Raw genomic sequence first — 22,963 nt, 5'->3', positions numbered from 1 at the left:
GTGTTAATCAATTTAACATCACAGGATGGCACTGCCGCCTCGACCAATCCAGGCTTTCACTTCACGTCGCTGGAGCTGTCACAGTCGCTTCTCATAGAAGACAAAAGGTACCTTGATGGCGCGTGCTGCAATGTTCTGGGAGGCAAGCAGTAGTTCAAATATGCATGTAATCAGGTTTCAGAAGAACAAAGGTGCTCCACTACGTCCACAAGATTAATCATTAGCATCCATGTACAATCAAACTGTGAAAGTCAAAGCATTTATTGCGGGTTGTCAGGTGTAGTGATTTTCACCGAAGAGAAAAAGTGTATTCATATCTCTCGCTGAACCTGACTGTATTTCTTGGGCAGATATTAGCTTTGGTACATCTAATACAAATCAAGTTATCCAGTGTCTTACAGGCATGATAAAAACACTTTTATTCCCTCTAGGCATACTACTGCCATGTCGTATCTATATCGTGCACCATATCTTGAACAAGACCACAAAACAGGAGAAAAATTAAATATATAAGAAGCTATTCATTACATTTTTGCAGGTAGGAACCATAGAAGTCTTTGCATGCTATTTGCGAGTTCTTTCAGTATGCGGCGCTAATTTATTTATGTATTCAACACTGCATACCTTGTACAGGTCAAGATGGGTGGTAGCAAAGGTAATATAAAATCTTTTAAAATTGGGAAAAAATTGATGTTTCAGGCGGCTCTGGAGAGGATAATAATAGATATAACTTCGACAACAACCATGCGGAATTGATGAAGGAATAAGCCTAGGTTAATGATATTCTACTCAAAATTGGTTGCCGTAGGCGACCATCGAAGAAAGCATAACTGATGGTCCCTTAGGGCAACAAACTGGATTCCAAGGGAAGGAAAGCGTAGCAGGGGGCGGCAGAAAATTAGGTGGGCGGATGAGGTTAAGAAGTTTTCGCACAGTACCGAGGGAATTTGAGGAATATAGAAAAGGCCTTCGCCCTGCAGTAGGTATAGTCAAGCTAAGGAAGATGATGATGACTCAAAATGAAGAAAATTAAATGAGCATGGGCTGGTGATGTGATAACAACTTTGTTTCCACCAGATAAGGAGGCCCCCAATCCCCACCCCCGGCACACAGGCCTATGGGATGGGAGCGGAGACCTCCGCGATCTGAAGCAGGCAGAGAGGTCTTGGCTCTTCGCAGCTTTTCCCGCCAGGCGGATGGCTTGTTGCTGTGTAGCAGGGACCTCGCCCCGCAGCAGGGCTTCCCATGCTTCTCGACAATTTATATTTGTTTTAGCCCCTGGGGAGCTAACCCGCTTCCATATTATATGGTCGAGGGTCGCTCTCTCCCCACAGTGCTTGCATTTATCGCTTTTTTATCGTCCATCTGCGCATAATATGCCCCGACCGGGTTTACAAAGTTCCCAGCTTGCACGCGCCGCCATGCGACGGCCTCCCTATTGTTTAGACGTTTATCCGTTGGTGATACCAGTCTCCTGCTTAACTTGTATTTTTGAAGAATCGCCGTATAATTTTGCAGACGCTCGTCCATGTTCCGGTTGTCGGGCGGCTCCACAGTTACCCGGAAGTAAAGAGATCGGGCTAACTCGTGGGCCGCTTCGTTGCCAGGAACGGACGTGTGTGCAGGGGTAGAAATTAGGCGAATTTTCCTGTTTAGTTGTCTACTGGCCAGAATCCTTGCCGCTTAAGGCGAGACCCTACCCTTTCCCAAATTCCAAATAGCCTTCCGAAGGATGGAGCACGGGTTGGATATGTAATGTGAAGTCAGAGAACCACAGCGGCGCTACATAAGAAATTCCGAGTTTGGATAAACTCGTTAATTCCCCCAGCTTTGATGACGCGTTCAGATGATGAACTAATGTTATTATGATTTGACATTCAACACGCGAAAAGGCTTTCCGTTTCATTGTTTTGTCTATTCATTGTGAGGTTATCATATGAGCTGAGTTGTCGCACGCTAAAGGTGAGATCAGCCTTGCTTATTCTGCCGGCAGTTGCCCCACCGTTGGGGTTATCAGCCTTAGCCGTTGTTTCATGGCCTTCGTAGCGCTAGCGTTACTACGTTGGTATTTTAGAACAAGCTAACAGGGAAGAAAAAGAATGTGCATATTGGTAGAAAGACGGAATAAATTTACAAATGAAATACTAATGTTTAATACGCCCTGTATAGGGACTGGATTACAAAGGCAGCCCATTCGGCGGCGCGAGCGCTTACCTTCAGCGACCCCTAGAGGGACCGTTTCGAGTGGTGGTTCGAAACAAAAGACCGAAGGACCAATTACGAGGAAGGAACTAAATGTTACCGCCTAACTCGACGGACAATGCTGCCGCCTCACCCGGCACTTAGTAGGGAGAAGGCGGTCATCCCAAGGCAAATGCAAACCTGGTCACTCCTCACCTCGGCAGTGCTACACGCCCTCCACCCAGACATCTACACGATGATATGTGCAGTGTATGTCAAGTGGGTCCGGCGGACCAATGGCACATCATGTAGGACTATGCCAGCTTCTCGACCGAGGCTGCATTCAAGACATACCCGCCGGAAATTCAAAGTGCTGTGCAAAGTACAGGCAACGACGTTCAACTATGGGCCGTCCAGAAGGCCCGGGGTGCGCTCGAAAAGTACAAGGCTCACAACCCACCACAAACGGGCCAAATTAGGTAGTTCAGAGTAGGGCATAGCCGCGGGTCGAAGCTTGGCCAGCGTCACGACGCTTAAACCCGTCGTTTCTGGCTCCTTAGTAAAGTTATACATACATACATACATACATACATACATACATACATACATACATACATACATACATACATACATACATACATACATACATACATACATACATACATACATACATACATACATACATACATACATACATACATACATACATACATACATACATACATAAATTTCCGGAGTCCTCCACTACGGCGTCTCTCATAGCCTGAGTTGCTTTGGGACGTTAAACCCAACTAACCAACCAACCAACATACATACATACATACATACATACATACATACATACATACATACATACATACATACATACATACATACATACATACATACATACATACATACATACATACATACATACATACATACGCACGTACATACATACATACGTACGTGCATACATACATACAACATACATACATACATGCATACGTACGTACGTACATACATACATACATACATACATACATACATACATACATACATACATACATACATACATACATACATACATACATACATACATACATACATACATACATACATACATACATACATACATACATACATACATACATACATACATACATACATACATACATACATACATGCATGCATGCATGCATTTATGCATGCATACATACACACATACATACATGCATACATACATACATGCATCATCATCATCATCATCATCAGCCTGATTATACCCACTGCAGGGCGAAGGCCTCTCCCATATTTCTCCACTACCCGGTTCTGTGCTAGCTGCATCCACTTGACCCCTGCGAACGTTTTAATCTCATCCGCCCACCTAACTTTCTGCCGCCCCCTGCTACGCTTTCCTTCCCTTGCAATCCAGTTTGTTACCCTCAGCAACCATCTGTTCTCCTCTCTTCGCACTACATGTCCTGCCCATGTCCATTTCTTCTTCTTAATTTCTACTAGAATGTCGGTAACTTGAGCTATTTCTCTGACCCACTCTGCACGCTTTCTATCTCTTAATGTTACCCCTACCATTTTTCGTTCCATAGCCCTCTAGGTTGTCCTCAACTTAAGTAGTTACCCCTACCATTTTTCGTTCTATAGCCCTCTGGGCTGTCCTCAACTTAAGTAGAACTCTCTTGGTTAGCCTCCACGTTTCAGCCCCATAGGTGAGTACAGGCAAGATGCAACTGTTGTATACTTTCCTCTTGAGCGATACCGGTAAGCTGCTAGTCATAATCTGCGAGCGCTTGCCAAATGCGCTCCATCCCAATCTTATTCTTCTTGTTATTTCCTCTTCATGGTCCGGATCTGCGGTTATTACCTGTCCTAAGTAGACATATTCGCCTACTACTTCCAGTATTTCGCTACCTAATGTAAACTGCTGTTCCTTCCGGAGGCTGTTGAACATTACCTTAGTCTTCTGCATATTGATTTTCAAGCCTACCTTTCTACTTTTTCTGTCTAGGTCATCAATCATTATTTGCAGTTCATCCCCGTGTTGCTTAGCAAGGCAATGTCATCAGCAAATCGCAAATTACTGAGGTATTCTCCGTCTACCCTTATCCCTAACTGCTCCCATTCCAAGTCTCTCAATACTTCCTCTAAGCAAGCTGTGAATAGTACTGGGGAGATTGTGTCTCCTTGCCTACATACATACATACATACATACATACATACATACATACATACATACATACATACATACATACATACATACATACATACATACATACATACATACATACATACATACATACATACATACATACATACATACATACATACATACATACATACATACATACATACATACATACATACATACATACATACATACATACATACATACATACATACATACATACATACATACACACATACATACACACATACATACATACATACATACATACATACATACATACATACATACATACATACATACATACATACATACATACATACATACATACATACATACATACATACATACATACATACATACATACATACATACATACATACATACATACATACATACATACATACATACATACATACATACATACATACATACATACATACATACATACATACATACATACATACATACATACATACATACATACATACATACATACATACATACATACATGCATGCATGCATGCATGCATGCATGCATACATACATACATACATAAACCCCGCCGGGATGGCGCTGTGGTTACTGCGCTCGACTACTGCTTCCAAGGACGCGGAATCGAATCCCAGTCTGCGCAGCCGCTTTTCGATGGAGGCGAAAAGCAAGGCGCCCGTGTGCTGTGCTATGCCAGTGCACGTTAAAGAACCCCAGGTGGTCGAAATTACCGGAGTCCTCCACTACGGCATCTCTCATAGCCTGAGTTGCTTTGGAACGTTAAACACCACAAACCAAACCAAACAAAACCAATACATTCATACAAAGCCGAACAGAAATCAACTGAATATACCGCTCTCGCACAACCTCGAACACACACTGCCCATGTTTACGCCCATTTCACGCACTCCTCTGGGCAGCACCAAAATTGTGTCCTCGTTTGTGTCGAAGTTGACACACTCGCACTTATAATAAACACGTACACTCGTGAGCAAAAGTGGTATACATCACTCAGCCGGTGACATAGCACGGAAAAACTGCATCTAAATGTCATCTAGCGATACGACAGGTACAATGACAGTAACACAAGCATGTGGATAAAATGGGGAACTACCCCTATTGTCTCGATCCCAGATAGCTCTACTGCTACATGGCATTACAATGCAATTTTCGCGGGATCCGTCCTGGCTGAGTGTTGTATACCACTTTTGCTGACGACTGTACATACGCTCCAAACAGGCACACAAACACGCCGAGAGTAGGGACGGACATGTGAAAGTGCTGCCCTCACAAGAAGCATTAGGGTAGGAGCTGTTCCGCGTCCGATCCAAGGCCGCTCGTTGGGAATCGGGAGCACCACCTCGGGGCACCACGCGTCCACGGATTCTTGCACCTGGAATAACAACCCTACCTCCTTGGTCGTAAAAAAAGGCGAGTGGTTAAGAGAATGGACACGCAACACGCAAAGCCCGCCACCGTGTTGTTTATACGGGGCCGTCCTGACGTTTTGATGCCCTCATTAAACCACAGAAGATAGAAAGAGGAATTCAAAGCAAAGAACCAAGAAGGGTGCAATTTTCATATAAAACAACGCAGGCATAGGTACTCCCATGATGGGGCTGGGACAGGTAGGTCACCGCCGCTTGCGGCGGAGGCTAGCCTGCCACAGAATTTTTATCTGTTGTAGGTCGTCATTGCACCCTCCACCGTTTTGATGGTGGACGACGGCTGTTGTTGCGGCGCGCGTCTTTCTCTCCCTCTTCCTTTTCTGTCTTCTCTATTATTCCTCTTCCCGCACGAGGCAGCAGAGGTTGCTCAGCTACAGAGCCAGTAGCAGGCCCATGCATTTTCTTTTCCTTCTGTCAGCCACAACAACATGTAAGGCAGCATAAACATTCTTTGCGGACATCAGTAAAACAACACATAACGAAGTGCGCGCAACAATGAATAAACGCCGGGTAAAATCTCCTTTCCGCCTACTTCAGAAAAGTTTTGTTCTTCCTCAGCTGAAGTGAAACCATGAGGAAGGTCGCCGCGTGGGCCGCGGGCGAGCATTCACGAAAATTTCCCCAGTGGCACTGCACTGGTTTTCTCCGTCATCGTTTCAGGTAATGCTGTTCCCTATCGGTCGTCCTTTCAACTGCGATGCATGGGCAGTCGTCGAAAACTGTTTCGTAACTTGTTTTTCCCAACCAGCGACTGGGTGTGCCCGACGCAGTACCTTTATTGCAGCAAGCGAACTCGGTATCTCGCTAGTGTTTTTGTTGGTTTTCCACGTTGCGGAGGCACTCCTCTCGTAGAATCATGCCTCAATTACACTGTGCTCAATTATCAATAATTGTAGAGAGCAGACCTTACGCCTGATATCAGAAGCGTTTCGAAACGAAGAGGCGTCCATGGGCTGTGCGATGTCCGCGCGCGCTAAAGATCCCCGGGTGGTCGAAATTACTCCATAGCCCTTCACTACGACTCCCCCTATCGCTTTCAACTTTCTCTCCCACCTTCCTTTCTTCACTTACGGCGCAGTTCAGGTGTCCACAGATACAAGTGCGATAGATATTGCGCCTTTCCATTCCTGTGAACCAATTATTATTTCACATTCACGAATTTGGCAATACGTATTTCAGCCTTACCTCGCCGCGGTGGTGCAGTGGTAAGACGCCCGACTACTGTGCCGGAGCACCCGGGTTCGAACCCGACCTCGGCGGCTGCGCTTCGATGGAGGCAAAACAAACAGGCGTCCGTGTTGTTGTTGTGGCTGTAGCAAGAAGGAAAAGAAAATGCACGGGCCTGCACTGACTCTGTAGCTGAGCCACCACCACTGGCTCGTGCAGACGAGAAAATAAAGAAAGAAAAGGAAGAGGGAACGAAAGACGCGCGCCGCAACAACAGCCGTCATCCACCACCGAAGCGATGGCGGGTGCAATAACGGCCTACAACAGATAAAAAATCGGTGGCAGGCCAGCACCCGCCGAAAGCGGCGGTGACCTACCTGCCCCAGCCCCATCAAGGGAGTCAGGCGCCCGTGTGCTGTGCAAGGTGTTCGAAGTTACTCCGTAGCATTGTTCAAGAATCTCTCCGCTTGTCCCAGCCATGATGTTCATTATCTCTAATCACTGTTTTAATCAATGGAAGACAGAAGGATAGACGTTTTCAACTTTACCGTTTGCCTTAGTACGGCGTGTGGAGTGTAGGACGCTTCTTATTGTCCTACTGTTGCAGAACTTCTCAAATTTCTTTTAAGTGAAACAACTCCAACAGCCGGTTATCACAGTCACCGGTAACCCTACCGAACTTCGACTCGATCGCTTCGTCAGTGGGGAATCTGCAACCGTCATCGTAGGGTAGAGATTATCCACATACTCTCGAAGTTCCAACATCTCAAGTGAACATCGGTAGACCTTCGAAGGCTTAGGTGTTCGCAATTTATTTTGCCCAGAAGGACGCAGTAGGGATTGTGAAGCTTGTTTCAAGTTTATCTTGTATGGGCACTCTGCTACGGCCAAACTCCCTTGGGCTTCCCGTGGATGCCCATCTTTAAGTACATTAAACTTCTCAGCTTTTCGAGAGTCATCGCAAGAAATTCAATGTTCATCTAGCAGCTTCACTGGCTCCATCTCCGAGGCAAACGTTTTGCGCCAAATTTGGTTGCTTTTCTTGAACCGTACGCACCTCTTGGCTCTTCTCACCCAATAATTCTTCCACATCGCTCATGAATCTCTTCTCCTTGGCTATACCAACCGCCACCTCACGCCCAAAAGTGGTCCTTTTATATAAAAGTTCATCCATGGTCGATTGGACATAATAGAATCGTTCATTTGCCGCTTACAATATCGACAATCACGTTCTGTACAAATGGGCTCACAACAACTGCTCGCGCGAATTTGCTGTCAGTACTGAGATAAACTCAATTGATATATTCTCCCTCAAGCTGGGTGTGGCCGTTCCTGGCCTTACGAGGCTGGGACGGTAGGTCAACGCCGCTTGCGGCGGGGGCTAGCCAGCTACCGAATGTTTATCTTGTTGGCCGTCATTGCAACCGTCACCGTTTCGGTGGGGGACGACGTAGGTTGTGGCGCGCGTCTTTCTCTCCCTGTTCGTTTTCTTTCTTCACTTCTTTCTCTCTTCTGTACGCATGAGGCAGCGGAGGTGGCTCAGCTACAGAGCCAATAGCAGTCCCGTGCGTTTTTGTTTCCTTCTTACTGCAGCCACAACAACGTAAGCTGGGAGTCTTCTGAAGTTACGAGCCCTAGCCGCTTTGTCGGAGTTGCATCGATATGAGTGAATGATGATTAGTTCCTCTGCCAGAACAGGAACCACCATCCGCGCTCCCATTCATCACAAGCGTAAGCTCTGGGCGCGTTCTTCTTGTGATCACAACACATAACAATTGACTGCACCATCTACCTTAAGGTCGGCGGGTCAGGTCCGATTGATGAACGCAGATATGCAGTAAGTATTGCCAAATCCAGAAAGCTGGTTGCTTTCCGCCCTGAGTTCGCATACCACTACGAATAGTTTCTGAAGCGCGCTTTACAAAACTTGGACTCCTGGTGTCCACCATCCCAAATTATTTAATTTCGCCATTGGCGGTCTTGTATTCGAAGCCCTCGCTGTCCAGTACTAAGCTCCTCAACTACGGTGGTTTTCGTACCCGCAGTGCCTCCGCGTGTGTCCCCTCTGTCCACAGCTCAAGAATATTTCATCGCGCTTTGGTTCGAAGCAATCCCTAGGAATGTGTCCAAGCCCGCTGCAATTATAACTGTTACATACGTTAGAGAAACACTATCACCATCCAAATCACTTATTAGAGCCCAACGTTTCGGGACCAATTCGGTCACTTCCTCAGGGGCGACTAAATTTCGAGGCCCGCAGTAGCAGGCAGCAGCCTATGCTTCCGCTTTCTCAACACGTGACGAAGTCCAATTGTGTACGCGGAAGGTCGCGTCCACGGATTCCTGTTCACTGCTGCAGCTGTCAGCCGGATGAACCACGACTCGACGTGACGTTTTTTGAAAGGGTTGGTCTCTACTTCAACTACACTCCCCTCCTCAAAGACCGAGCACTGCGAACGCGCCGACCACAAAATCGCATTTGAGAAGGTGAGCGTACTTGATGTGGAGACCAACCCTTTCAAAAGACGTCACGTCGAGTGGTGGTTCATGCGGCAGAGAGCAGCAGCTGGGAACAGGAATCCGGGGACGCTACCCTCCGCATACATAATTGACTTCGCCACGTGTTGGGAAAGGGGAAGCATATGCCTTTTCCTGCTACTGCGGGCTTCGAAATTTAGTCCTCCCTGACGAAGAGACCGAGTTGGTCCCGAAACGTTGGGTTCTAATAAATAATTTGCTTGGTGTTAGTGTTTCTCTAATTTTTGTTTCAAGTACCCGACCAGGGAAAAACAATCAGACGTTCCACCAGTGATGAAGGACGAAGGACGAGGTCAAGAAAGCACTAGAAACTATGAAAAGGGGGAAATCAGCTGGAGAGGATCAGATAACTACAGATTTGCTGAAGGACGGGGGCGATATCGTGCTAGAAAAACTGGCCACCCTGTATACGCAGTGCCTGGTGTCATCGACGGTACCGGAACCATGGAAGAACGCAAACATTATCCTCATTCACAAGAAAGGGGACACTAAGGACCTTAAAAATTACAGACCAATCAGCTTACTGTCTGTTACATATAAAGTATTTACTAAGGTAATCACTAATAGAATCAGGACAACCTTAGACTGCAATCAAGCAAAGGATCCAGCAGGGTTTCGGAAACAGTACTCTACTATCGATCATATCCATACCATCAATCAGGTGATAGAAAAATGCTCGGAATATAACCAGCCCTTATACATAGCATTCATTGATTACGAAAAAGCATTTGACTCAGTTGAAACCTCGGCAGTGATGCGGGCATTGCGAAATCAGGGGTAGACGAGCCGTACGTGAAAGTGCTGGAAGACATATATAGTGGCTGCACAGCAAACATAGTTCTGCATAAAGAAAGTAACAAAATTCCCATAAAGAGAGGTGTTAGGCAAGGAGACACAATCTCCCCAGTACTATTCACAGCTTGTTTAGAGGAAGTATTCAGAGACTTGGAATGGGAGCAGTTAGGGATAAGGGTAGATGGAGAATACCTCAGTAATCTGCGATTTGCTGATGACATTGCCTTGCTAAGCAACTCGGGGGATGAACTGCAAATAATGATTGATGACCTCGACAGAAAAAGTAGAAAGGTAGGCTTGAAAATCAATATGCAGAAGACTAAGGTAATCTTCAACAGCCTCGGGAAAGAACAGCAGTTTACATTAGGTAGCGAAATACTGGAAGTAGTAGGCGAATATGTCTACTTAGGACAGGTAGTAACCGCAGATCCGGACCATGAAAAGGAAATAACAAGAAAAATAAGATTGGGATGGAGCGTATTTGGCAAGCACTCGCGGATTATGACTAGCAGCTTGCCGGTGCCGCTCAAGAGGAAAGCATACAACAGTTGCATCTTACCTGTACTCACCTATGAGGCTGAAACGTGGAGGCTAACCAAGAGAGTTCTACTTAAGTTGAGGACAACCCAGAGGGCTATGGAACGAAAACAATGGTAGGGGTAACATTAAGAGATATGAAGCGTGCAGAGTGGGTCAGAGAAATGACTCAAGTTACCGACATTCTAGTTGAAATTACGAAGAAGAAATGGGCATGAGCAGGACATGTAGTGCGAAGCGAGGATATCCGATGGTCGCTGAGGGTAACAAACTGGATTCCAAGCGAAGGAAAGCGTAGCAGGGGGCGGCAGAAAGTTAGGTGGGCGGATGAGGTTAAGAAGTTCGCAGGGGTCAAGTGGATGCAGTTAGCACAGAACCGGGTTGGGTGGAGAAATATGGGAGAGGCCTTCGCCCTGCAATGGGTATAGTCAGGCTGATGATGATGATGATGACATCTGGATCTGGATGAATGTTGCCCGCCTCAAATCCTATCTCGTCTCGCGTATCCGTATATCCTGCTTCCCTTTTTCAACTCTCATAATCATGGATGTGATGAATGAGGTCGTCCTCATCACAGCGTGTGCTCCCCATCGGCATGGAGTACAGCTCGCTCGACCTCAAGGCCATCAACTCTTATTCCCGTGTTGCATTAAAGTCTAGGTGTACCTGTGCGCATGCACGTAGCCCTGCGGATCAAAGTAAACGGAGAAGGCTTTTGCTTCTAAAGTTTTTCACGCGTTGTCTACATGAAACTGGCAGTGCTGGTATATGCGAACCGGTAGTAGAGACCAGTGCCCTTTTACTTACACAAATATTGTTTTCATATCTCCAATGCTTAAGGCGTGATTTTAATTTTAACGGAAAAGGCATGCTCCGTTTACTTATGTCAACACCTGTCCCTTATCGTGAAAATACGCTCCACTGGTGTTCTCATTTCTCTCCTGCACGCGCTCTTTCATTCGCTGGTACCAGTCTGACGTATTGGACTGGCTCATGAAACTCCGGCGGGAGATATTCTTTTCGTTCACCATCTGTAGCAAATAGCGCCCTGAAGGCGTGCTCTCTCCTTTAGCTATAGTTCTGGTTTTGACTGCAGCTCAGCAGACAGTAGTTTACATCTGCCATACTGAACCAAATGACGCACTACAACTCGAAGACAATGAAACACAGAACATCAAACATAAAGAGGCAGTACCCACAAGTACCCGGGACATATTACGCGTGCAATTCAATGCGCTCGGCAGATAAAGATACAGTGATATGTCTGCACAGGTTTCTACGACAAGAACTCCCGTTCAATAGAGCTAAAATTGTTCAGTTTAGGTGATGCATCTAATTAGTCCAATCGGGTCGGGGTAAATCGCTTAGTTCGCTCACCTCACGTATCGCTTTTCTGCGGTTCGCCGAATTCGAGGGAGAGGGGTTTACCCTCGTCGTTTCTGGCGCTTTCGAATGGTTGGCCGGAAGGTTGGAGATCCCTTCAAGCTCGAAGCTGCCACGCATATTGCAAATGTAACCCAGTCCTGAAAATGTTAGCTTTAGTAATATAATATTGCAGAACAAGCTAACGTAGGACGAAAAAGCATCTGCATATATATAGGAAGACAGACTACAAGTTACAATTCAAAACACTGATGTTTAAGATATACACACGGTAAAAGGGCTGCTCACACAAAGCTTAGCATAACTCCGCTCAACGCACCCACTCGCGCACCCGCTCCAAAACTGGCCTTGTTCTCGCCTTTTCACACACTCAGCTGGGCCCCACCAAAATGCTGTCCTCCTTTGTGGCAAGGTTGACACTCTCGAAATTAAAAGAAACACATTAATACTTTCCGAGAACAACCGCAAACACACAGAGAGAAGGGACACTGCAAGTGCCTACCTTCCAAAAAACATTGGGCTGGGAGCCATCTCGCGTTCGAGCCAAGGCCGCTTCTTGGGAATTGAGAATACCGCCTCGGGGTCCTTGCGCGTCGACTCTGGCTCTTGCGCAAGGAAAAACAACGCCACCTCTATGGTCGCAAAAAAGAAAAGACGAGTCGCCGTTTAGAAAATAAACACACAAGGTGTGTTTATTTGCTTTTTTTGTTATTTGTTATTTGTTTTATCGACTGTCGAGTGACTGGCTTCACTCGGCAGTCGACGGATTTACGACTGATGGGATGACTTCGCTGGTGCAATCATTTTCTTTTTTGTAGTTCCACCTATTTCATTAGCTGTGGAAATAAGTGGTAGGGTAAGACTTTCTAGCGCGTTTTAATGCGTGCTTTACGGTATTCACAAGAATATTTTAGTGTGCAAGGTGAACATAGAATAGGCTTTAGTGCTACTTGTAATTTATTACATTTTGCTAAGCCTATTCGGTCGTTCCAGCGACGGTAGCGGCGCCACGTGGCCCTGCTCCGAAGCAACAACCCGGTGTTAGCATACCCGGCAGCGTATTAGCAAACCATATCCCATAGGAGCACTCGAGCAGACGACGCTTTCAGCGATTTAAACGGCGATTGCTGCTGAAAGAACTCTCTGAACGCAACCTAAAGGTAACATACACTCACTGTAAACGGGGATTGTTACTGAAAGATGTCTCTGAACGCAACCTAAAGGTAACATACACTCACCGAGGCAGGAAATGATTATGGGGAAAGTAATTGCGTAGTGTAACTGTTGTCATACCAATTGTTACTTAAAGGTGTCTGTAAACGCAACCTAACGGTAACATAATCTCACTGAAGGCAAGATATAATTACAGTGAAGTCGCTTGGTGGCGCTGCTCAGAAGAATCAGGCGCCAGAGCGTCGTCTGCTCGAGTGCTTCTACGGGATATGGTTTGCTAATACGCTACCCGGCATGGCTGGCCGCCTGCTTGCAATGAACGCCTCGGACGCGCCTGAACGATAAAAAACGAGCAGCAATCGCATGTGCAGCGTACCGCAATGCTCAAATCGTGCTGTGTCGGGAAAAATAAGCCTTCACGCGTTCCTTAAGGAGAATAAACTTGAAAAGTTGCGGGCCGTGAGGATGCGCATCGGCAAAAAGGTCACCGCCGAGATGTACGTTTGCAGCGAGCATTTCAAGCAGGAAGACTTCTTCTGGAGCCATCTCGGTATGTTTTTCGCGTCATACTGAATCGTTTAGTATTTTGTTTTTGTTTTTCTGAATTTCCTGTGACTACTAGGTTTTCTTACAAAGACGACCACCTAAAGCCTCGTCTGCCGCGTCTGAAGAAAGGTGTCACGCCCTCGCTGAAAATGCCTGTGCGGACGCACAAAACCGGCGTAATGCCCCGACCGAGCAGAAGGAAGGCGAGAGCCACTCACGGTACGCACTGAACTTACGTGTTTATTTTTTAGAGCAAGAATTGCCTTCGGCACTTGATCGATGCCTTTCATCATTTCGGCAACGACATTCACACGTTTTTCGGTTCACGGCACTTATGCGTTTGGTAAGCGGCGCTTTTTAGTGAAGCTAGCGGTTTCACTGATTAGAGTGATACATCGCAAAGATGTAGCAAATGCCCTGGCTTTTTGTTTTGCTCAACACGACTATGCGGCCTAACTGCCAATTTTGCAGGAAACAATCGTTCAGCCGATTATCCAGGTCCAGCTGAGTCCCGGGAGGAAGCTTGCGCTTGCACACCTTCAGTCGATTCACATGGAGATCAAAGCTGTGGTAAGTACTAATTTCAGAAAGTGTTGCACAGTTTGCTTTCCAATAATTTCCAGTGAGCATGCTTCAAATGCTTCAGCTGTGCCTTGGCACAATGTCGTGTAACTGTGCCACCAGCACTGCACCACAATTTAGTTTCTGATGAGAGGCGACACGACTGTGTACGTGGTAATGTACACAGGACACCGTACTTGAGAACTCAGTTACTGCATGGGTGCATTGTTCATTCGGGTTGTGTGTAGTCTGGAAACAAATTCCAATGCTTGTCTTGTGAAACTATTTGTGCATTAATTCTTTCATGTCTGTGTACTATAGATCGACCTGTCCAAGACTGGCTTTCTGCGGTAAACTCGTGTCCAGGTTTTCATCCAGGAAATGAAGAAATGTCAACTGGTAAGTTTCGTCAATATTACAACTGTTACACGAGGTCGATTAATCATATTTCATAAAATCTCTCCAACATGACTCTACCAGTGTTTCAGGGTGCCATCCTCTTCCCTGCAAACTCATTCTGCACCCTTCCTGAAATACCGACAGAAACCTTTTTCACCCTGTCGTTATCTCTACAACTTATATGTAGATTCATTTTGCCCCAATAAACCTTTCATCTGTAATAACTTGGGATCTTACCTATATTGTGGTCATGTTGCTATCCGAATTCTCCTCTTTATTGTGACTCTCAACATGTCTTGGTATTCCTGGCAATAATGAGCTGTGATAGTGAACTTACTCGTTGAGTGTTTAATTTTTCATTAAATAGGCTGCTGTCGCTGCTATTACTACTTCAACTAACGCTGATACCACCAGTACTACTACTATCTCTCATCCTACTACTATACCAATACTACTGCTGCTATTGGTACTACTGCACCACTACTCGTGCTACAATTACTACTGCTACTACACTATCGCTATGACAATTACTACCAACGCTACCCTATTTTATCATTTCAGGACAGAAAGAAGAGGAGCTGTGCTATCTTCTCTCAGTTAGAGAAACAACCGAATGCGGACAAGGAAGTGCAGGCTAATGTGCTGCATGACATGGCCCAGAAGTTCAAAATCACAGAACTTCTCACGACAGACTCCGAACTGAATGCCTTCACTGGAATTCCTAAATGAACATTCTCAACTCGATTGTTCAGCTCCTGGAGAGGCACGAAAGAGAGAACAAGTTGGAAGCGACTGCTGTTAGTGTTAGTGTTAGTTGCTGTTAGTTCTGTTAGTGTTTATTATTCTGAGGCAAGCCATTTCTTTTTGTTCAGTTGGTGTGCTCTTTCAATGCAGTGCATCATCAGTACACAGGTATTTTGTGCATACACTTTCCCTTCTTTCAGCGATTCTTGAATAAGCCATTGAATGGCCTTCAAAAGAGGAAGTATTGAACAATATGCCCGTTCACTTTGAAAAATACAATCGAGTAAGAGGGGTGGTAGACTGCATAGACATCGCAGTTGAAAGGTCGAGTTGGGTGACGTGCAGACTCCTAACCTACTCGCAGTGCAAGTCAACTTATACCGTAAAATGTCTTGTATGTGTTAGCCCAGGAGGCACAATTACTTTTATTAGTAGTGCGCTTGGTGGACGGGCGTCCGACAAAGCAATTACAGCACTGCGGCCTTCTCGACAAATTTGAATCTTTCACTGACGATATAATTTCCTAGGTGTCGATTTCAAAAAAAGGATGTCGCCTAAGTCAAAGCTTGTAAAAAGTTTGCTTGAAGGACACTTCTAAAAAGCAAGCATGAACTCCAGCGTATGATCGGTGTGCTGAACTATTTTGGCAAATACGTAACTCACCAGTCTGAAAGAACAGCATAACAAAGGCCGCTTCTCAATTCTCGCTCAGAATTTGAGAACTGAAAACCACATGCGAAAGTTGAAAAGTATTCCCCAGATTCTAAGCACGACACCTGTTCTAACAATTTTTGATTCCCGGAAGCAATCTAAGATAACGGGCGATGCATCAAAAGATGCCATGGGGGCAGCTTTTTTTGCAATGTCAAAACGGCCTGTTGCGACCTGCGGCATATACATCCCGTGTGCTGACTCAAGCTGGACAATGGTATAACGGTATGCGGAAATTAAAAAGGAGGCGCTCAGTAATTCCTTTGGCTGTAATACATTTCAGCAATTCGTTTATGCACAAAAAACTTTCATCCAAACGAATCATATAAACCTCTGCTGTCCACAGCTACAAAAGGAATTCGTGATATGCTGCCTCGACTTCAAAGATATTTTATAAAACTGTTCAAGTACGACTTCGTATTGCATTACGTTCCTGGCAAGCATCTCATCTTGCAGACATCCTGTGACGATTATCTCCACTTTAGCGAGGCCACTGTTCTGGTTCCCCGGATGACGTGGAGGTACACGCAGTAGCGGTCTTGGGTTCCATGGTCAGGAAAGCAACAATCCAAAAGCTGGCAGATGAAACTGCTCGGGATGAGTATCTACGGGTGGTCATCAACAGGTTGTCAACCGGTGAGAGGCTTCAAGGGGAACTAAAGCCTTTTTCATCATTCCGTGGTGAATAGTGTAATGCTGAAGGGCACAAAAATGGTCATATAAAAAAATGCGCCGTGAAATTCTAGCAATAATTCATGCGGCGCATCTGGGACTGCCGAAATTCAAAGAAAAAGCACGCTGCCTGCTTTTTTGGATTAGTCTCAGCAGTAACATCACTGTACTCAGTGAGTTGCGCCGCCTGTCGAACGTTTTCTTACAAGGAACCGCAAGAGCCGTTGCTCATGAGTACTTTCCCTGTGTGTGCATGTTATCGAGTTGGTGTGGATAATTTTTATTTTGGTGAAACTTCCTAAATTGTGCCATATATGATACACTTTCAAACTTCCCCTCAGTAGACCTTGTGGACACCACAGCAAGGAGTGCAATTGCAGCACTTAGAGTTATGTTCGCACAGTACGGCGTACCCCTCGAGGTGTGCACAGACAACGGACAACGGGCCATAATTTCCAAGTTACGAGTTCACTGTATTCGCCAGAAAACATGACTTCACTGACGTCACAGTAAGTCCTCGTTATCCGCATTCCAATGGATGGGCAAAGTAGGGCGAAGCGAATCATGAAAAAACCGACTACGCAGGCGATTACTTTTAGCTAGGTCTCCTGCCCTACAGCTGTACATCCTTGGAGGATGGCTGATCGCCAGGTGAACTTCTTCAGGATCAGCGTCTAAAAGCTAACCTTCCATATTTTAGCACGACATAGACAACCAAAGTAGGGAAGCACAATCATAAAAGTGACGGTAATTGCCTACCATCTTTGAATAAAGGTTCAATTATGAGGCTATAGGAACAAGACATAGTCACACAAAGCAACTGTCGTCGCCACTGCGGCTCCTAGGTCCTACGTGGTACAAGCGGAAGATCGTCCGGTGTTTAGACACAACAAAAGGCATCTTTAAACTCGCGAGGAATATGCAATGAACACCAGGGACGAGGATGAAAACTGTGCTTCTTTCGATTGCGAGCGAGTGGACCCTAGAGCATCTGCTCCAAACAGCTCTGCTGCTGAATCGGAGCAATGGCATACTTGTACACCCCAGCAAGTCTTCCGCCGGCAACGCAGCACCCGCAAGTGCAGTGGGCCATACGCCACCATCTGAGCCTAGGCTGACGCCTGCCCCGAACAAGTGAACACGTACAGTCAAGCCATCGCAACGACTTCACTACGACGCTGGTTTTAATCATGTAGCCTGAACTCTCTTTCTTCTTTGTTTTCCCCTGAAGGGATGCATACGATAGGCACTGTAATACCTTACTATTGCAGCGCTGCCCACGGCCTGTATAAAAAGGCCTGCCAATAAACCATTCTGGTTCTTCTTGTTCCTGCCACTATTTAGTCTCCTCGTTATCTTGGTAGCTCGACGTCACAATACAATATAATGATTGTGAATTTTTTTCACCCTTCTTTAAGTACGACTACAGAAGCTATGAGAAGATGACAAACACAATGGGTTGAAATATACCTGACGATAAAGTAATTGGATTTGTGAAACAGCTGCTTGATACAATAAATCTAGCACTGTTCCCCCATAAAGATTTCTAGCACAAATAAATAATCCTCTCTGGCATTTTCTACAGCCTGCTTTCCAAGGAAGTGATTATTCATTGTAATCCTCTGTTGCTACGCGGGACGTGTAACAAGATAGGATTACACAGAATGTTTCAGTTTTCTGGCGTTTTCAGAGACTACGACACATAGCCGTCGCATACTTATTGACATTTCGTGGACTACGTAGAAGATGGGCAAAAAGGCTCATCCACGCACCACATTACTGCTGCCTACGTATACTGCAGAACCCAAGCCTGTTATATAAACTGTAGTTGGAATTTTTGGCTCAGATGAATGCAAGATAAATTAAAAAGGGAATAATCGATTTCCCTGTCAGTTACAAATAAGGCGTGCTTGCCACCAAAAAAAAAAATAATAACATTACCTTTGTACTTCCGAGTCCTTGAAATAAGCGAATATTCTCTGAGAGTCGGCGTCTAGTATAAGGTTTGTCATCCACTCATCATTTTGAGAGCAGTTCTAAATCATCCGTGATTCTCCTGAATGAAATCAGCGGGAAAAGCGCGCGGCCTTAGATGCCTTACTTCCAGATATTTTATTCGACAGACACTTTACTCCATACAACAACAAAACCTCTGCACATTATGACAAATGTGAGGCTTTCAGAGAATCTCTTACCGGCCATTTCCGTAATCACTACAGCATTGTGGAGAATAAAGTTAAGAAACGGCTTTGAAAGACTCCTCATATGTGGACGTCGGCTTTTCGGTAAACGTTTGACTGTCTTTCTTTCAGTCCCCGGTGCCGGATTTTTGCATATACGTGTTCCTTGACTACTTTATATCACCGATCTCATTCTATGCTTGAATTTTACACAAAGACATTAACTTCAAAGTGATCAATTCTTTTACCAGAGTTCCTTTGAAAGGGGGTGACGTCACACAAGGGCTAGCTTGTTCTTTTTGCACCTGCACAAAAGCTGCCAAAACTGAAAGCCTCAAATTTTTTCTCCAATAGGGCTCATTCATATTTATAAAATTCACTAATATCACAGCTACATATCTGTACTATATATGGTGCCTTCATGACTTTTCGCAACAAACGTTTACCAATGTTTTTTTTTTCTTTTACACAATGACAACAAAGTCGGCAACACCATCCTCGCCGCACCCTAGCTGAATACAATTTTAAGATACGCGGTTGTCTTACTTCACAGCACTGTACTTCCGCATCCACAGCAACATCCTAAATTATCACCTTAATTTTAATATTGCGCTTCGCGGATCCTGATTTTGAATCGAAGGGAGCGACATTGGCCTCATGAGAACATGGCCACACCAGAACAACAAAATTCTGATACAATGAAGTCAAGCATGCCTTTATAATCGGTGGCGCACAGTCAAACAACATGGCGGAGATTGTTTTAAAGACCGTCAGGTTCACAGGTATGCGGCAGTGTCTTAGCTGACTTCATAAATGTTAAATAAAGCATGAAGAAGAAAATATGTCTCTACGTCTTCGACAACCTTCCTAAATTGGTGCGTAAATAGAGAAAGTTATATTCAATGCAGCAAAGGAACTGTATTAAGTAGGTGGCTTTATGCGTCAGTGTTACTCACATCAAAATATTTCTACGTATTCGCTGGCCACGCAGCGTTTTCGGGCTAAGGGGGCCTTTAAAAACCGAAATCTTTGTGTTAAGTTTAACACACGAGAAAATACACTTAGGCCAGCTTGCTTGTACAAAAGGAAAAGGAGCTTGCCCAGCTAAGCCCGATTCAAAAATGCGCATGGCGCTCGGTAACATGGCGTAATGACGTAAATAGTGCCGCAAAGCACTGGAAGATTTATTTGTCGTCGTTTTCGCTTCCGCCGGCGCGCGGCCTTATCACTGTGACTGTAACTAATGGGACGACGTTGTTCATGCTCGTTTTCGCGAGAGGCCGCTTTATCCCCATTTGCAGCAAAAGATGCGCCGAGGATTTTCCCACTGAACGACGCGAAGCACTATTTCTGTACTGTTATAGAAGTTTCCAGGCTCCCTTGGTCAGTTATCTAAATGAATGTTCGCCTAATTTAAATCGAGCGCTGATGAGTGCCACGGGCACTGATCGATCGACGACCGCCGAGCACGCTTGCTGCTATCGCCACCGCGGAAAGCTCAGTTAATTTTCGGGCGCCAGCCAGCCGTATAAAAGTGTATTTCAGTCAATTTAACCTCCTTGTTTGTCGCCACTACGGGGTATCTGGTGGAGGTGCTGACTACCACCAACGTGGGATACTCACGAATATGACGGAGAAGCCACCCCTGGTCTTCATGCAGCCTCGGGAGCCCCTTTTTCATCTAAGGACTGCTCAATGAAGATAAAGAAGACTGGATGGACCTATTCAACCTGCGTGGCAAAATTTAATGGCTGGAACGATGCTGCGAAATTGAGGCAAGTCTAGTTTGCTCAAGTCGCTATTTGCAACACTTGCCAAAATCAGCGAAATCTGCGGCAGAATTTGAAAGCGAAGCGTCCAACATTGAGAACAAGATAGACATCCAGATGCGCCAATACGACTGCCCACACCAACCAGCCTGCGCAAGCCACTACAGCAACGCATCTGAGAGTGGAGGCAGCCTTCGGTACCATATCTGCGAGGTTGTCCGAGAAGAACTGCGCCAGTTGCTACCTTCATCACAAAAGTACCAAAGAGCGACGCTCACTGACACTGCCCACAAAAAGTGCAGCAGGCGCTTGGTGCGATTCCGAAACCGACGGCCGTTCCCGAACAACCACCGTCCATGAGCCACGCCTGCGTTGTACGTAGCTCGCCTCCATACATGCGACGCCAAAACACCCGTCGTTTCTATCCTGTTCCGAACGCCGCCCCTTGGCCCCCACCGCAACTATGGCTACTGTGCAGCCACTGTAGATATCTTTCAGACCTTACGCATACGAATCGTCTACACCCTGATTTTGCAATTGCTGTATGACTACCGAGGTTTCTACTGAGTCAAATGTTTTTTGTAAACAATTAATGCTAAGTGCATGTTATCTATCCGTCCTTCGTTTATTGTTTGCGCTATTTTCCATCATGAACTTTCACCAACTCGCTCAATTTTCGGAACTACTATGTATAGGGGTTGGTTGTATTCCGAGCATTTTTCTATCATCTGGTTGACGGTATGGATTAGATCAATAGTAGAGCACCCTTCCCAAAAACCTGCCTGATAGTTTGCTTTATTGAAATCTAAGATGCTCCTGATTCTGTTAGCGATCACCTTAGTAAACACCTTATATGTAACAGATAGGAAGCTGATTGGTCTGTAATTTTTCATGTCCTTAGCGTCCCCTTTGTTATCAGTTAAGATAATGTAAGCGTTATTTCATGATTCCGGTACTATCGATGACACCAGGCATCGCGTATTCAGGTTGGCCAGTTTTCCTACCACGACGTTCCCCCGTCCTTCAACACATCTGTATCAATCCACCTCAGCTGCTTCCGCCTTTTTTATAATTTCTAAAGCTTTCTTAACCTCGTACTTCATCACTGGCGGAACGTCTGACTGCTTTTGAATACTTTCTACCTCATTATTATCCTGGCTACTTTGGCTACTATATAGATCAGTATAGAAATCCTAGGCTACTTTGACTATGCTGTCTATATTGGCGATGACAGTGCCCGCCTTGTCCCTTAGCGCATACATCGGACTTTTACCTATGCTCAATTTCCTCTTCACCGCTTTAAGGCTGCCTCTGTTTTTTAGAGCATGCTTAAATTTCGCCATGTTGTACTTCCTTATGCTGGCCACTTTACTCTTATTGATTAGCTTTGATAGCTTTGAAGCCGCCGGTACTGCTCCCCATCGCTGTTCAGCACCCGCTATGCGTCGCAGGGCCTCAACGCTTATAGCATTGTGCAAGGATGGTCCCCCAGCCCTCTTAGGGGAACCTGGAGAGCAACATTTGGAGATTATATAACTGGTATATTCTTAAAAAGCTTATGTCTAGTACACTTGCGCTTTCATAATTACGCATAAGCTTTACTAAATATGCCAATGCGTTATTAATTAAATACAGAATCATTTTCTCAAAAAAAATCATCAGGATATTTACTGGATGAAAAAGAAGTATACTGGGCGATAGCTGAGTTCTGCCAATAACAGTAACAATGGACGGAAGTAATACATTTTGCAATGTAACAAGTGTTTTCTCCCCTTCTCGATATGCAGAAATGTTGATGAGATTAAGCAAAAGCATCTGCTCGAAATAGTGGTTGTTTTGGCCGTTGTGTATGCACTTTTTCTAACTACCCAAGGTATCCTTTCTGTGAGGCTGAGCAAACTTGTAAATGGTGTGGGATTACCTCTCAAAGTTTCTAAAGTTCGTTTATAAGCAGGGTTAAAATTTTAGATGTCCCCTGCTTAA

The 22,963-nt window shown here is 45.3% G+C and overlaps 1 protein-coding gene across 1 annotated transcript; it reads left to right on the top strand.

The window, feature by feature from the left end:
- Window positions 1–22: 22 nt before the first annotated feature.
- Window positions 23–18,400, top strand: LOC146172917 (uncharacterized). The gene is made up of 6 exons (XM_084583739.1): window positions 23–107; window positions 432–538; window positions 14,021–14,163; window positions 14,416–14,514; window positions 14,827–14,904; window positions 15,466–18,400. Exons 3-6 carry the CDS (start codon window positions 14,094–14,096, stop codon window positions 15,540–15,542), a joined length of 324 nt encoding a protein of 107 aa, XP_084439865.1. The 5' UTR covers window positions 23–107; window positions 432–538; window positions 14,021–14,093; the 3' UTR covers window positions 15,543–18,400.
- The last annotated feature ends 4,563 nt before the right edge of the window (window positions 18,401–22,963 follow it).

Source organism: Amblyomma maculatum, chromosome 11, assembly GCF_055883805.1.
Source record: "Amblyomma maculatum isolate TAMU_Amacu chromosome 11, ASM5588380v1, whole genome shotgun sequence".
Lineage (NCBI taxonomy): Eukaryota > Metazoa > Arthropoda > Arachnida > Ixodida > Ixodidae > Amblyomma > Amblyomma maculatum.
Note: the sequence above shows the minus strand (reverse complement) of the source record. Positions and strands in the feature narration are given on the sequence as shown.

Excerpts from the sequence above, each read along its gene's own strand:
- LOC146172917 (XM_084583739.1), top strand. The coding sequence starts at position 14,094 with ATGCCTGTGCGGACGCACAAAACCGGCGTAATGCCCCGACCGAGCAGA. Across the intron at positions 14,164-14,415 it reads GAAGGCGAGAGCCACTCACG|GAAACAATCGTTCAGCCGAT; the intron begins GTACGCACTGAA and ends CCAATTTTGCAG. Across the intron at positions 14,905-15,465 it reads AAATGAAGAAATGTCAACTG|GACAGAAAGAAGAGGAGCTG; the intron begins GTAAGTTTCGTC and ends TTATCATTTCAG.